General features: G+C 43.5%; 1 protein-coding gene and 1 long non-coding RNA gene across 4 annotated transcripts in view; one reads left to right on the top strand and one right to left on the bottom strand.

Moving 5' to 3' along the window:
- Positions 1–11962, top strand: part of si:dkeyp-113d7.10 (uncharacterized) — a 16543-nt gene extending 4581 nt beyond the window's left edge. Inside the window, exons 2-4 of the mRNA XM_026917888.3 lie at positions 2011–2304; positions 5777–6055; positions 6359–11962. Coding sequence (XP_026773689.3) covers positions 2011–2304; positions 5777–6055; positions 6359–6762 — 977 coding nt within the window. The 3' untranslated portion in view covers positions 6763–11962. The remainder of the gene's footprint in view (positions 1–2010; positions 2305–5776; positions 6056–6358) is intronic.
- A 15-nt stretch (positions 11963–11977) lies between these two features.
- Positions 11978–15000, bottom strand: part of LOC113528997 (uncharacterized) — a 4236-nt gene continuing 1213 nt past the window's right edge. The window contains exons 2-3 of one of the 3 annotated variants that reach the window (XR_008300796.1): positions 12727–15000; positions 11978–12598 (exon numbers count right to left, since the gene is read on the bottom strand). The exon at positions 12727–15000 is cut by the window's right edge and continues 999 nt beyond it. This is a non-coding gene — a long non-coding RNA (uncharacterized LOC113528997). The remainder of the gene's footprint in view (positions 12599–12726) is intronic. The other 2 variants (XR_008300795.1, XR_003403018.3) reach the window with 2 other exon arrangements.

Raw genomic sequence — 15000 nt, 5'->3', positions numbered from 1 at the left:
GAGAGGGGTAATGTTGGGGTAATGTCGCGTTACTGTCCGGGGTAATGTTGCGTTACTGTCAGGGTAATGTCGCGTTACTGACCTGGGTAACGTCGCGTTACTGTCCGGGGACATCGCATTACTGTCCGGGGTAATGTTGGGGTAACGTCGCGTTACTGTCCGAGGTAACGTCACATTACTGTCAGGGTAATGCCGCGTTACTGTCTGGGGTAATGTTGGGGTAATGTCGCTGTACTGTCAGGGTAACGTCACGTTACTGTCCGGGGTAATGTTGGGGTAATGTCGCTGTACTGTCAGGGTAACATGGCGTTACTGAGAGGGGTAATGGGGCTTTACTGAGAGGGGTAATGTTGCGTTACTGTCAGGGTAATGTCACGTTACTGACCGGGGTAATGTTGGGGTAACGTCGCGTTACTGTCCGGGGTAATGTTGCGTTACTGTCCGAGGTAACGTTGCGTTACTGTCCGAGGTAACGTTGCGTTACTGTCCGGGTAACGTTGCGTTACTGTCAGGGTAACATCGCGTTACTGACCGGGGTAATGTTGGGGTAATGTCGCTGTACTGTCAGGGTAACGTCGCGTTACTGACCGGGGTAATGTTGGGGTAATGTTGCTGTACTGTCCGGGTAACGTCGCGTTACTGAGAGGGGTAATGTTGGGGTAATGTCGCGTTACTGTCCGGGGTAATGTTGCGTTACTGTCAGGGTAATGTCGCGTTACTGACCGGGGTAATGTTGCGTTACTGTCAGGGTAATGTCGCGTTACTGAGAGGGGTAATGTTGGGGTAACGTGGCGTTACTGTCCGGGGTAATGTTGCATTACTGTCAGGGTAACATGGCGTTACTGAGAGGGGTAATGTTGCGTTACTGTCAGGGTAACATGGCGTTACTGAGAGGGGTAATGTTGCGTTACTGAGAGGGGTAATGGGGCGTTACTGAGAGGGGTAATGGGGCGTTACTGAGAGGGGTAATGTTGCGTTACTGAGAGGGGTAATGGGGCGTTACTGAGAGGGGTAATGGGGCGTTACTGAGAGGGGTAATGTTGCGTTACTGAGAGGGGTAATGTTGGGGTAACGTCGCGTTACTGAGAGGGGTAATGGGGCGTTACTGAGAGGGGTAATGGGGTGTTACTGAGAGGGGTAATGTTGCGTTACTGAGAGGGGTAATGGGGCGTTACTGAGAGGGGTAATGTTGCGTTACTGAGAGGGGTAATGGGGCGTTACTGAGAGGGGTAATGTTGCGTTACTGAGAGGGGTAATGGGGCGTTACTGAGAGGGGTAATGGGGCGTTACTGAGAGGGGTAATGTTGCGTTACTGAGAGGGGTAATGGGGCGTTACTGAGAGGGGTAATGGGGCGTTACTGAGAGGGGTAATGTTGCGTTACTGAGAGGGGTAATGGGGCATTACTTTCTGTGCTAACCTTGCATTGCTGTCTAGGACTACTTTGTGAAATAGTAGTGGAAGTAGTAATGATAGTGAAATAGGCCCTGACACTCTCTCTTTATGTGCTAGTGCTGTGGTGTTCAGATGTACACGCAGCACGTGCCGTGGATGTGCACCACACTGCTGAAGATGACACAAATTTCTGATCTCTTCTGTTTTAACCGTTCTGCTGGATTCCTGTCTTTTAACCATATGTAACGTTTCACTTCTCCAAAATCCCTCAGCTTTAGAACGTGGAACACGAGGCTGTGTGTGTGTGCGTGTTTCCTGTTTAGACCATTTGTATTTCTCTGTTTATGTTTTTATTTCCACTGTCTGGTGTCTCACATGAGCTCTGTTTATTAACACAGCATTTACTCTGTGTGTGTGTGTGTGTGTGTGTGTGTGTGTTAATGTCTGTTTGGAAAGAATGTTAGCATCCATTCTCCTTTCTGTTGGTGATGAATTTTCTAGATTAATGATGGCTCTCTGTTATTGTTTTTCACTTGAATTTACATGTAGATACGCTGTTGGTGTTGATTATAACTGATGAACATGTGTAAGCTGTGTGTGTGTGTGTTTCCTTGCAGGTCAGCTAAAGGTGGTGATGGAACGTGTGCTGGAGTTTGCTGTGTGTGAGCTTAGTAAGATCGTAGAGGACAGCTTCGATGATGTTCTTCTGGAGCTCAGGAAGACGGAGCGGGAGAAGGAGCAGCTGGTGGAGAAGCTACGTGGCGTGGCGGAGGAGAACGGAGCGGGTGACGCGGAGATAAACGAGTCTCAGCGGGACAGGGTGGGATCTCCAAAGAGCACGGATGTAGTGAAGTATGTGGAGAGATCAGATGAGGAAGAACGGGGAATGGAACAGACGCAGAACTCTGATGGTACCTGTTCCTCTCCCACTTCCTGTTTCTCCGTCTACCTGCTCTTAAAATAAAATGTATTCTCTAGCACATGATTTAAAATGTGTTTAAAATTAACTTTAATATTTTAGTAAAGTGCAAATAATGTGAAGACTGGTTGTTTGATGTATGTTCAGGGCCAGGCTTTGTATTAGCTATTAGCAGATTAGCAGTGCAAGCTAGCTGTACTAGCTGCGTTCACTCATCAGGGACACCAGCGATCTTTGCTATTTTCTTCAGGCTTTAATTTTCTTCGTAACGTCTCTATAAGCATTTAATGAGAGGTTGGATATAACAGGATAAGATGAAACCACACTTATAAGTCACTCTTCCTGTTTTGAGACAAGCGGTACGTAGGAACTAATTACAGATAGGAACAAAAGTTGTGAGTGAGGAAATTTGCGCAGTTTGCGCGCTGTATGATCGGTCCGGGGAATCATTGAGAAAATTTCAACTTGTTTGTCACGCTGTTGCTTTTCTCTGTCACTAAAATCGCGGCTCTGTGTCACACACGTACGTTGAAATTAACTGGTCGTGTATCGCTTTGTAGCTCGCACCTGTGAACAGAGCTTCAGACTGTACCGCGTTTCTGAGACTGATGATGTGTGTTTGATGGTGGTACCATGTATGTGAGGATGATGACATGTTTTTGGGGTTATGGTGCATGATGGAGGGTGGTACCACATGTCAGAGGGTAGCGGAGTGTCGTTAGGGGGGTGAGGGTGTGTATTAGAGGGTAGTGGAGTGTTTATAGGGGGTGAGGGTGTGTATTAGAGGGTAGCGGAGTGTTGTTAGGGGGTGGGGGTGTGTATTAGAGGGTAGTGGAGTGTTGTTAGGGGGTGGGGGTGTGTATTAGAGGGTAGTGGAGTGTTTATAGGGGGTGAGGGTGTGTATTAGAGGGTAGTGGAGTGTTGTTAGGGGGTGGGGGTGTGTATTAGAGGGTAGCGGAGTGTCGTAGTGGAGTGTCGTTAGGGGGTGGGGGTGTGTATTAGAGGGTAGCGGAGTGTCGTTAGGGGGTGAGGGTGTGTATTAGAGGGTAGCGGAGTGTTGTTAGGGGGTGAGGGTGTGTATTAGAGGGTAGCGGAGTGTTGTTAGGGGGTGAGGGTGTGTATTAGAGGGTAGCGGAGTGTTGTTAGGGGGTGGGGGTGTGTATTAGAGGGTAGCGGAGTGTCGTTAGGGGGTGAGGGTGTGTATTAGAGGGTAGTGGAGTGTTGTTAGGGGGGTGAGGGTGTGTATTAGAGGGTAGTGGAGTGTTGTTAGGGGGTGGGGGTGTGTATTAGAGGGTAGCGGAGTGTTGTTAGGGGGTGGGGGTGTGTATTAGAGGGTAGTGGAGTGTTTATAGGGGGTGAGGGTGTGTATTAGAGGGTAGCGGAGTGTTGTTAGGGGGTGGGGGTGTGTATTAGAGGGTAGTGGAGTGTTTATAGGGGGTGAGGGTGTGTATTAGAGGGTAGCGGAGTGTTGTTAGGGGGTGGGGGTGTGTATTAGAGGGTAGCGGAGTGTTGTTAGGGGGTGAGGGTGTGTATTAGAGGGTAGCGGAGTGTTGTTAGGGGGTGAGGGTGTGTATTAGAGGGTAGCGGAGTGTCGTAGTGGAGTGTCGTTAGGGGGTGGGGGTGTGTATTAGAGGGTAGCGGAGTGTCGTTAGGGGGTGAGGGTGTGTATTAGAGGGTAGCGGAGTGTTGTTAGGGGGTGAGGGTGTGTATTAGAGGGTAGCGGAGTGTTGTTAGGGGGTGAGGGTGTGTATTAGAGGGTAGCGGAGTGTTGTTAGGGGGTGAGGGTGTGTATTAGAGGGTAGCGGAGTGTTGTTAGGGGGTGAGGGTGTGTATTAGAGGGTAGTGGAGTGTTGTTAGGGGGTGGGGGTGTGATTTAGAGGGTAGTGGAGTGTTGTTAGGGGGTGAGGGTGTGTATTAGAGGGTAGTGGAGTGTTGTTAGGGGGTGAGGGTGTGTATTAGAGGGTAGTGGAGTGTTGTTAGGGGGTGAGGGTGTGTATTAGAGGGTAGTGGAGTGTTGTTAGGGGGTGGGGGTGTGTATTAGAGGGTAGCGGAGTGTTGTTAGGGGGTGAGGGTGTGTATTAGAGGGTAGTGGAGTGTTGTTAGGGGGTGAGGGTGTGTATTAGAGGGTAGCGGAGTGTTGTTAGGGGGTGGGGGTGTGTATTAGAGGGTAGTGGTGTGTATTAGAGGGTAGTGGAGTGTTGTTAGGGGGTGAGGGTGTGTATTAGAGGGTAGTGGAGTGTTGTTAGGGGGTGGGGGTGTGTATTAGAGGGTAGCGGAGTGTTGTTAGGGGGTGAGGGTGTGTGTTAGAGGGTAGTGGAGTGTTGTTAGGGGGTGAGGGTGTGTATTAGAGGGTAGTGGAGTGTTGTTAGGGGGTGAGGGTGTGTATTAGAAGGTAGCGGAGTGTTGTTAGGGGGTGGGGGTGTGTATTAGAGGGTAGCGGAGTGTTGTTAGGGGGTGAGGGTGTGTATTAGAGGGTAGTGGAGTGTTGTTAGGGGGTGGGGGTGTGTATTAGAGGGTAGCGGAGTGTTGTTAGGGGGTGAGGGTGTGTGTTAGAGGGTAGTGGAGTGTTGTTAGGGGGTGGGGGTGTGTATTAGAGGGTAGTGGAGTGTTGTTAGGGGGTGAGGGTGTGTATTAGAGGGTAGTGGAGTGTTGTTAGGGGGTGAGGGTGTGTATTAGAAGGTAGCGGAGTGTTGTTAGGGGGTGGGGGTGTGTATTAGAGGGTAGTGGAGTGTTGTTAGGGGGTGAGGGTGTGTATTAGAGGGTAGCGGAGTGTTGTTAGGGGGGTGAGGGTGTGTATTAGAGGGTAGCGGAGTGTTTATAGGGGGTGAGGGTGTGTATTAGAGGGTAGTGGAGTGTTGTTAGGGGGTGAGGGTGTGTATTAGAGGGTAGCGGAGTGCTGTTAGGGGGTGAGGGTGTGTATTAGAGGGTAGCGGAGTGTTGTTAGGGGGTGAGGGTGTGTATTAGAGGGTAGCGGAGTGTTGTTAGGGGGGTGAGGGTGTGTATTAGAGGGTAGTGGAGTGTTGTTAGGGGGTGAGGGTGTGTATTAGAGGGTAGCGGAGTGTTGTTAGGGGGTGAGGGTGTGTATTAGAGGGGGTACCACATGCCTGACTCTGTGCTGAGAACTGTAGAACTGCACAGATTTAGAGCTACACCAGGGTGTCTAGAGCCCCACTGAGGATTCTAGAAACTCACCACCAAAGCGCTGAATAAGTGCAGAACCACACACACACACACACACACACACAAGCGATTCTAGAACCACACTGAAAACACACACACAAGCGATTCTAGAACCACACTGAAAACACACACACACACACACACACACACACATGAAATCATTTTGAAGATTGAAGAGATGATTATTTTAATTGGAATGGAATTGCAGTGAAACCTTTCTGCCTGTGGTGTGTGTGTATATGTGTGTGTGTGTGTGTGTGTGTGTGTGTATGTGTGTGTGTCAGACTCCGCCCCCGCAGCAGTGATCAGCGTGTCTCAGGACTGGGTTCCGGTGCTGGATCAGGTGTTCGGTCAGAAGTGGTGTGCTGACATTTGGCCCGTTAAAGAGCCAGGAGAGGTTAAAGCGGAGAGGCCACGTCTCCCTTCTGAAGAACCGGTTAGGGAAGATTCGGCACCGCAGAGGAACGACGACAGCCAATCAGATCAGCCGCAGTGGCTGCAGGACGCCGAGGCCCTGAATGTGACCTTTGACCCTCAGCAGACCTCAGAGACGAGCCTGACGGGTGAGACGCCAATAATAAAGAAAGACAGACGCACACATACACACACACACACAGACAACTGGCACAGCTGTAATTACTGCCACTGAGTTTTTGATTAATCCGTGACTAATAAACTCATATTTAATAGTTAATAAGGGGTTAATTAACAGTTAATTGCTCATTCAGTCAGTTATTAATGCTGCATGTTTTAAATGAAACCTGAGCTTTGCTTTGTTATTGTTATTGATGAGTGTAGATAGGAGGGTTGGATGCTGTTCTGTGTCATGTGACCCATTATTGTGGTGGTGTTTTTTTGTTTTCTAGGAGATGATGTTCAGTTAAAATCCCCGTCGATGCTCCATCGCCTCCTCACGCTCCCGTCTCAGATGTTAGATGGTGACGACGAGTCGATGGAGCTGGAGGAGAGTCTGCTGAACGCCATCACTTCGCTGCACGGAGATCAGACGCCTCATCATGACACGGCCAGAGCAGACGATCACAACGGCGGCGAAGACCTCGAGGACCAGGAGGAGGAGGGAGACCAGGAAGCAGAAGCGAAGCCGAGGTCCTGTAGAAGCGGGAGGAAGAACCACGTGTGTAAAACCTGTGGCAGGAAGTTCAGCCGAGCTCAGCTGCTCAAAGCGCACCGGCTCACGCACAAGGAAGCTCGCTCGCCGCTCTCCAAACTCCACGCCCACGCGTGCACGAATTCGGGGAAGAACACATGAGAGAACACGTGCGTGAGAGAGAAGCGGAACACGACGTGTTCACGTGGAGATTCCAGAAGTTTCCACAGCCAGGCACGTGCTGATATTACACGTCTTACTTCGATCATTTCCCAGCATTTTATCACATCAGCGCATCAGAAATCTGTCCAGGAAGACACGGGGCGGTGGTGATGTTCTGAAGAATCGCCGATAACAGTGTACTCTGTATTGAATATCGTGATGTATTGTTTATTAATGATTATCGACACGTGCCTAACATCGTAAACTGAGAGTGTGAAGGTACATCAAACAACGTAAGGAATTTTTCATTCTCCGCTTCATCGTTCTGGTGTGTGTGTGTGTGTGTGTGTGTGTGTTGCAGGTAAGGAAGTGATCTTTCAGTATATTTTAACCATTTAAATATATTACCGAAGAACCAGGGAGAGTTTTGTGTTGGAGAAAAGGCTCGTCTCTGGTTGTGTTTCCATCCACACGTGCTATTTAAACCGTCCAAGGCTGTGTCCCAGATCATATCATAATGTCCACTGAGAGACATTTGTGTCCCAGGACCTCGTTTCGACACCTGATTATGTGCAGTAACGTGCGGTTTGGGACACAGCCATGGCGGTTTCCACACCGTCATATTAGAGCCCTGGATAGGCCACAGAGGGCGCACTGAGGAACCTTCGGAGGAAATCTTGCCAGATAATAAACCCTACGTTCAGGTTAACAGGAGCCAGTCGCTCGTGTGGCTTGTAGTTGCTGCATCACTAAATGTGCTCAAGCCCCGCCCACTTTCACAAGAACAGGACATTTGATTGACACTGCGTACGGCCAATAGGACATCACTGAAGAAGGCCACGGATCATTCTGGAATGTTACACACTAAGCTCTTCGCTGGCGTTAAACGCAGTTGGATGGAAACACAAACATGAGGCGAGGAGGTCATGTGACAGGAAGACTTATCTCACTTCCTTTTAATCTGATGGAGTGACACGCTAACAAGCAACTCCCGAACATTTTGATTGTAAATAAATAAACAAACTCCACAGTCTTTGTTTTTACAGAAATACCTCTTCACACGTTCTGACTGGATTTATCCGAGTGTTTAATCGGATCGAAACGACGCAAATGAAGAACTAAACGTTTACGTGGCGAACTGCATGACAGACTCGATTAGAGAAATACACCTCCATTAGAAATCCATCATGCATGTGGAGATTTATGCAAATTTATGTTCCATCTTCTGGAGCTTTACAGAATAATCCTAAACATGGATGTTGACATTTCTCTCTTTGGCTTTATATGGATTCCTGTGGAAACGTCGTGCACTAGCGTAGTGTCTTCCTGTTCTTCCTGTGCTTCATTTCTGTAGTCATGTGACCATGAGGACTCCTCAACTGTGTAACCTTTCATCACGGGTTTGACCACAAAATCATTATTATTTTTTATTTTTAACAGATTGAGCTCTGGCAGTAAAGAGCTAACACAACCAGCTAACATTAGCTACTGACTTAGATACAACATTAGCGAGATAAATGTAACCACGGGAACAAAACACACGACTGTTAATCGGAGAAGAAAGCGTACGCTACGCGACGCTAGCGTCAGTTCTGTTCAAAAAAACCATTCTAAGCTGCCTCTCGACCAATGAAACATAATTTCAAGAGTCCAGTAGTAGTAATAATAACAATAATAATAATAATAATAATAATAATAATGTGTGTTTTTAATATCGCAATATATCGTACAACTGATTATTGGCACACGCCGGGTTCTGAGAGAGTTTAATAATAAATGATAAGCGATTACTCCACTAATAATCAGACATTCTCCTGATTAATGAAGAATCTTATTTAAAACCGAGATTAGATTTCAGTCTGATTAAAAATTTGCGTTATAATCTGAGGAGAATGTCGGATTTGTTTATCAACCGACTCTGATTTTCTAAACGACTGTTAGAGAAACTAGAGCTGGATGATGTGATAAAGAAATCATATCACGATTCTCTGAGATGTTTCTATAATACACGATATATAACATGTATCTCGAACAATTTCCCAGCAAAAAAAACCTGTTCGATACTTTATTTAATGTCATTTAATAATATCATTTATTATTTTGTTTAATAACATTTTGCAGTTTTAAAAATGAAGAACAAAATTAAGAGCAGCTGCTTCCAGTGAGTTTGTAATTGTAAAAAAAAAAAACATTAAAATTAAAAAAAATGAATAAGATATCTTTGCATTGTGATGTAATTTATCACGATACTGATATTTTGTCTTCATATTTCCCGGCTCTAAGAGAAACTTCCAGTGAAGGGATGAAACGTTGTTCATTTACATTTTTAAGCATTTGTAGTGTTTTGACCAGTTTAACGTTATAACTGTAGAGCTGTAATGATGCGTCAGTAGAACAAACACACCACAATAACGATATATTCGCCAGTGATGATCACGTGGAACCGATTAAAGCGTATCGTTACAGCGTTTCGTTATAACAGACCGTTTTGCACTTTGGGTTATTTTCCACACAGCCGTACCTCATTGTGGCGTAAAGTCGTCGTAGCTCATTACCTCAGAACACAGGGTTATTATTTTAGCATGATTTGGTTTAGTTTTGTTTTTTTTTTTTAGCTCATTTACGTTTGTATGTTTTTATAAAAATGTCATTGGGGTAACAGACAGAGGTTTTATGCTGAAATGCACTAGGTCAAAAAAAAGCAAATGGAAACAATCCATCGTTTCTGCACAGAGACTTTATAATCCACTCGAAAAAGAACAGACGTGTGAATGAAGTCTCGGTGCTTAAACAATACAAAAGTCACAAATCTAAAAAAGGCCAATGATTTTATTCTGTACAGACTTTTTTTTTTTTTTTTTTGTAATCTTTAATTCTAGTTAGTTGTGATTTTTATTTTACTTTTGAGTTTTCTTACAATATTCTTTAGAAATAAAATTGTCGATGGTGGGATTGATTTATGTTTTTTTTTTTTAAACCAGTTTTATCCAAATACTTTTTAAAAAGGGACAAAGTGTGAGATTATTTCCAAACAACATTTTTTTAAATTATACTATGCTGCAGTAAACAGAAAAATGAAACTTATAGAATGGTAATTGTGAAATGTTATTTTTGAATGTGCACAAAATGAGAATAGAGAGAATTCAAATATTTTGGGAATTTATCTTGACATATTTTTTCCCCCTTTTTTGTTTCTTTTCCTCCCATAATAATGGAAGTTGTTCCTGTCTGCTTAAACATTTTACTTTTATATACACAGTTCCCTCCAAAAGTATTGGAACGGCAAGGCCAGTTCTCTTGTTTTTGCTCTACACTGAAGACATTTGAGTTTGATATCAGAAGATGAATATGAGACGATAGATCAGAATTTCAGCCTCATTTCCTGATATTTACATCTAAATGTGTTAAACAACTTAGAACACGGCACCTTTTCTGACAGACAACCCAGTTTTTAGGTGAGCAAAAGTATTGGAACACATAGTTCTAAAGTAAATAACACTTAATATTTGGTAGCATGTCTCTCGCTTGTAATAACTGCATCACGCTGGTGACACACTGACATCACCAAACTGCTGCGTTCTTCTTTTGTGATGCTTTTCCAGGCTTGTAGAGCAGCTTCTTTCAGTTGTTGTTAGTTTTGGGGGGTTTCTCCCTTCAGTCTCCTCTTCAGGAGGTGAAATGCTGCTCAGTTGGGTTAAGGTCTGCTGATGGACTCGTCCAGTCTAAAACCTTCCACTTTCCCCCTGATGAAGTGCTTTGTTGTGTTGCTGTGTGTTTTGGTTCGTTGTCTTGCTGCATGATGAAGCTCCTCCTGATTAGATTGGATGCATTTCTCTGTAAATTGTCAGACAGAATGTTTCTGTAGGTTTCTGAATTCATTCTGCTGCTACCATCATGAGCTCCATCATCAATAAAGATTAGTGAGTCTGTTCCAGAAGCAGCCATGCAAGCCCAAGCCATGACACTACCTCCACCATGCTTCACCCATGAGCTCGTATGTTTTGAGCAGATCCTTTCTTCCTCCACACTTTGGCCTTTCCATCACTTTGGTAGAGGTTCATCTTGGTTCCAGAACTTTTGTGGTTCATCTCTGTATTTCTCTGTGAATTCCAGTCTGGCCATCTGACTCTTACTGCTGATGAGAGGTTTGCATCTTGTGGTTTGGCCTCTATAGTTCTGCTCTTGAAGTCTTCTTCAAATGGTGGATTGTTATACCTTCACCCTGCCCTGTGGAGGTTGTTGATGATGTCACTGACTGTTGTTTTGGGGTTTTTCTTCACAGCTGCTGCTGTTTTCCTCACATGATCTGTTCCATGTCTGGTTGTTAGAACACCAGTGGTTTCTTTTGTTTTCAAGACATTCCACATTGTTGTATTCCCAGTGCTTGTGAAATGTCTCTGATGGATTTTCTCTTTTCTCAGCTTCAGAATGGCTTGCTTTTCTCTCTTCTCTCTGGTCTTCATGTTGGTTTATTCTTTTTAACAACACATGCAGTCTTCACAGGTGAAACCCAGAGCTCAAACCAAGAGTACACATTCAGAGCCATTGATTGTTGAAACAATAAGTCTAACAGGACACACCTGGGCAACAAGAAACACCTGTCAGTCACATGCTCCAAAAGGTGCCGTGTTCTAAGTTGTTTAACGCGTCTAGATGTAAATATCAGGAAATGAGGCTGAAATTCTGATCTATCGTCTCATATTCATCTTCTGATCGCAAACTCAAATGTCTTCAGTGTAGAGCAAAAACAAAAGAACTGTCCTTGCTGTTCCAATACTTTCGGAGGGGACTGTACATGTATGTATGTATGTGTATGTGTATGTGTGTGTGTGTGTGTGTGTGTGTGTGTGTGTGTGTGTGTGTATCTCCGAGGCTGTAGATGATGTGATTTATAGAATTGCGATAAATAAGAAACTGAATGAATTATGCAACGAGTAATGAAGCTACGGTTTTATTGACAGTTTTCCCTGAAATATAAGAAGCTTGTTTTTGTTAAAAAATATATATATATTTTTCTTTCCCCCTCATTCTGATTTTTGGATTTTTGTTGGAATCTGGATAGTTAATTGTGTGAAAAATTAATAAATGCGTTATGTATAAACTAAACATTCTGTCCACACCGTGCTCTCTTTATTTTTTTCTATTGTATCTTTAATCTCTGTGTAATAATAAAGGTACTAAACTGGACCTGTTCCTCACTGCTGTGTGTCTTGTGTGAAATTTTTAAGATTTATAATAAAAAAGGTTAAACAGAGTTCAAGGGACAATCCTTTATTCACACGTTCAGGGAAGAGATGAGTATAACCGTACTACAGCTGAAGCGTTGTGTAATACAGAGGTCCAGATTATTGCCTTTTTTCTCAGTGTGTTTCTATATCCAGCGGATGTAAAAAGTTTACACACCCCTGTTAAAACTGCAGGGTTTTGTGATGTAAAAATAATTAAATTAAGATAAATCATGTCCGATCTGTTTCCAGGTTTAATGTGATACAGAAACCAACAACATACAAGTGAAAAACGAATATAAATGTTTCAGGGAAATGAACAAGAAGAAAAAGAAAACAACTTACAATAACATGGCTGCAAAAGTTTGTACACCCCTTAACTAATACATTGTTAAAGCACTTTCTGAATGTAAAGCAGCACTCAGTGGTTTTGGGTACGAGTCGACCGATCTTCTTCATTTGGTCATTTTATTCCACATTTCCTTACAAAAATGCTCCAGATCTATCAGCTCGCGAGTCTCTCTCTCTGTCCAGTTAGGAGCTGAAGGTGTGAGTTGATGAACTTCCTGTGCGGTGTGGAATAACGGAGGAAAAGATCTGTAGTAAGAATACTGTAATAAAGCACATTTACTGCTGTAATGATACAGTAAATACACAGTGTCATTAACTTTACTGTAAACTTTACTGTAAAACTGCACCGTAAGAACTGAAGCAGTAAAGAACCGTCAGCTCTACTGACCCAGTTTTCATGTTTTTCCTTCATTCAGCTTCAGTAAGCGTCCTGCGTCCTGCTCAGGGTTGCGCCGGATCCGGACTCTATCCCGGGAACGCTGCCTAGAGGCTTTTCCTTTTGAGGCGCTCGTTATTTTCTATCCTAACTTTTGATAAAAGTAACTACTTTAATATAAATTATTATTAAATACAGATTATAACCATTGAAAACTGGACAACAGCTAATATGAGTTAATGATAACACAGTTAGCTAGTAGCTAGCCCATACATTCAAATACATTCTTAGCTAGCAAAGTTCGCTAGTCACTCGGAAAAGCTAGTGAAATAAAACGATCGCTTTAATAAATCCATTTTAGCAGATATTTCTGTTAGGATTGTTTTGTTTATGTGAGACGTTCACTACTGTGCAAAGAAATGCTGCATACAAATACAGTCTCTAAAGACCAGTAAACTAATAAACTAAACGAAGTCGTTTAGTGTGAAATCACTTTGCTTTTAAAAAGATAGCAGTGGTCTATAAGGTTTATAAGGAAACTGGTTGTTTTTGCAGAAAGTGGTGTATTACGTAACATTACCTTCTTTTTTGTAACATTTCATTTTTTGTTTGAAAAGTAATGTTTGGAAATGTAAAATATTTTACAGACTCAGTAATGCAGATGTCAGAAAATAAACATCTAAGTCACCTAAGTTCGTGTTTAACGTTAGGGCTTGTGCACAGAACTGCGAATCTGACGATGAAGAAGTTAAACAGCAGCATGGTGCTGCATGCAGTTCTATTAAATTACAGAACAATATGCTATTACTGTAAACCACGCTGTCCAATCTTATCCTCACAGTGCTGGTGTGTGTGTGTGTGTGTGTGTGTGTGTGCAGGTTTTCATTCCCAGTCGAGCAGGAGCCACACCTGATTCCACCTGTTTAATCAGGTGTTGTTGGCTTTCACTAGACTCAGGTGTGGCTTCTGCTTGGTTGGAGTGAAAACCTGCACTTTTCCAGAAAGATTAAACACCTCTGCTGTAAGCTAACAGCTCTGCCGCCGTTCTGTCGTACCTTCTGTACCGGAAATCTACTGGCTCGGTTTCTACAGTGACGATGAATAAAAGCCATGAAACACACGTTGTGCATGAACAGCAGCCTGCACTGTGAACGTTACTGTTACCAGGTTTAGATTTTTCCTCCTGTAGCTCAGTCTGTTCCTCATACACGAAATTATAGCAGGATTATTTTAGAGGCATCATTCAGGCAATGTTTGGAACATTTTAAGCTATTTCAAGCTACATGGAGGCCTGAGCCACACACACACACACACACACACACACACACACACACGCACACACACAGTGGGGTCCAAACGTCTGAGACCACATTGAAAATATGTCTTTCTTTTTTTATTTTCATTTAAAACTTGAAATAAACAGAAGCTTTTATAAATTTGGAATATTTCAAACCAACAAAATAAATGTTCAGTATGTTGAATATTTACTACTGAAGCTTCTGCACTGTTTCTAGATCTTAAATATATAATATTCAGGATTCTGCACTATTTTTACGTCCCTGTTTAAATGTAAGTAAACGTGTGATATCGCGAAGGTTAACTGCTTTGTACAGAAGGTCAGATTTTCCTCATGTCTAATCTCTCCTACTGAAGCGTGAGATCAGACGCCAGCTCGAGTCACACTCTCATTAAAGCAAAAAAGGAGACGAACTGAAGTCTAAGAAACTCTGAAACTCGTGTAAATATTTCAGAGATTGTACTTTTCACTCAAGCTGTTGTCTGGAATATAATGTGTAATGAAAATTGTTGTATTAAATTAGAAAAGGACACAAAATAGAAGCTTCTTCACTCAGACTTTTGGACCCCACTGTGTGTGTGTGTGTATGTGTGTGTATGTGTGTATATATAAATTATTGTAGGTAAACACACCTACTTTATGCAATGCATTAGTGATTCGTGCACGTGAACTCAATACAAGTGATGCACTGAAACATTTTAAAGAAAATCTGTGAGAAGAGAAGGAAAGTGACACATGCATCATTTCACATGTAGGTCATTTAAACAGCGCACACATCAACAGATAAATAATACATCACTCCTGTGCATGCACACAGCACACAGCACACAGCAGCTATAAAACACGCGTCTAATGCGATGCACAGAATCCTGTATCCAGTGCACTAGTGATTTATAGCGGCACACGCAACGCGCGCGCTGTTTCACACCGTGCACAAATCGCTTCGCGGTGAATGTGTCAGTTTGCAGTGACTTGGTTTGTAAAAGTAA

This window comes from Pangasianodon hypophthalmus, chromosome 23 (assembly GCF_027358585.1).
Source record: "Pangasianodon hypophthalmus isolate fPanHyp1 chromosome 23, fPanHyp1.pri, whole genome shotgun sequence".
In the NCBI taxonomy this organism is placed as follows: domain Eukaryota; kingdom Metazoa; phylum Chordata; class Actinopteri; order Siluriformes; family Pangasiidae; genus Pangasianodon; species Pangasianodon hypophthalmus.
The sequence above is the reverse complement of the archived record's forward strand: the minus strand, read 5'-3'. Positions and strand labels throughout refer to the sequence as shown.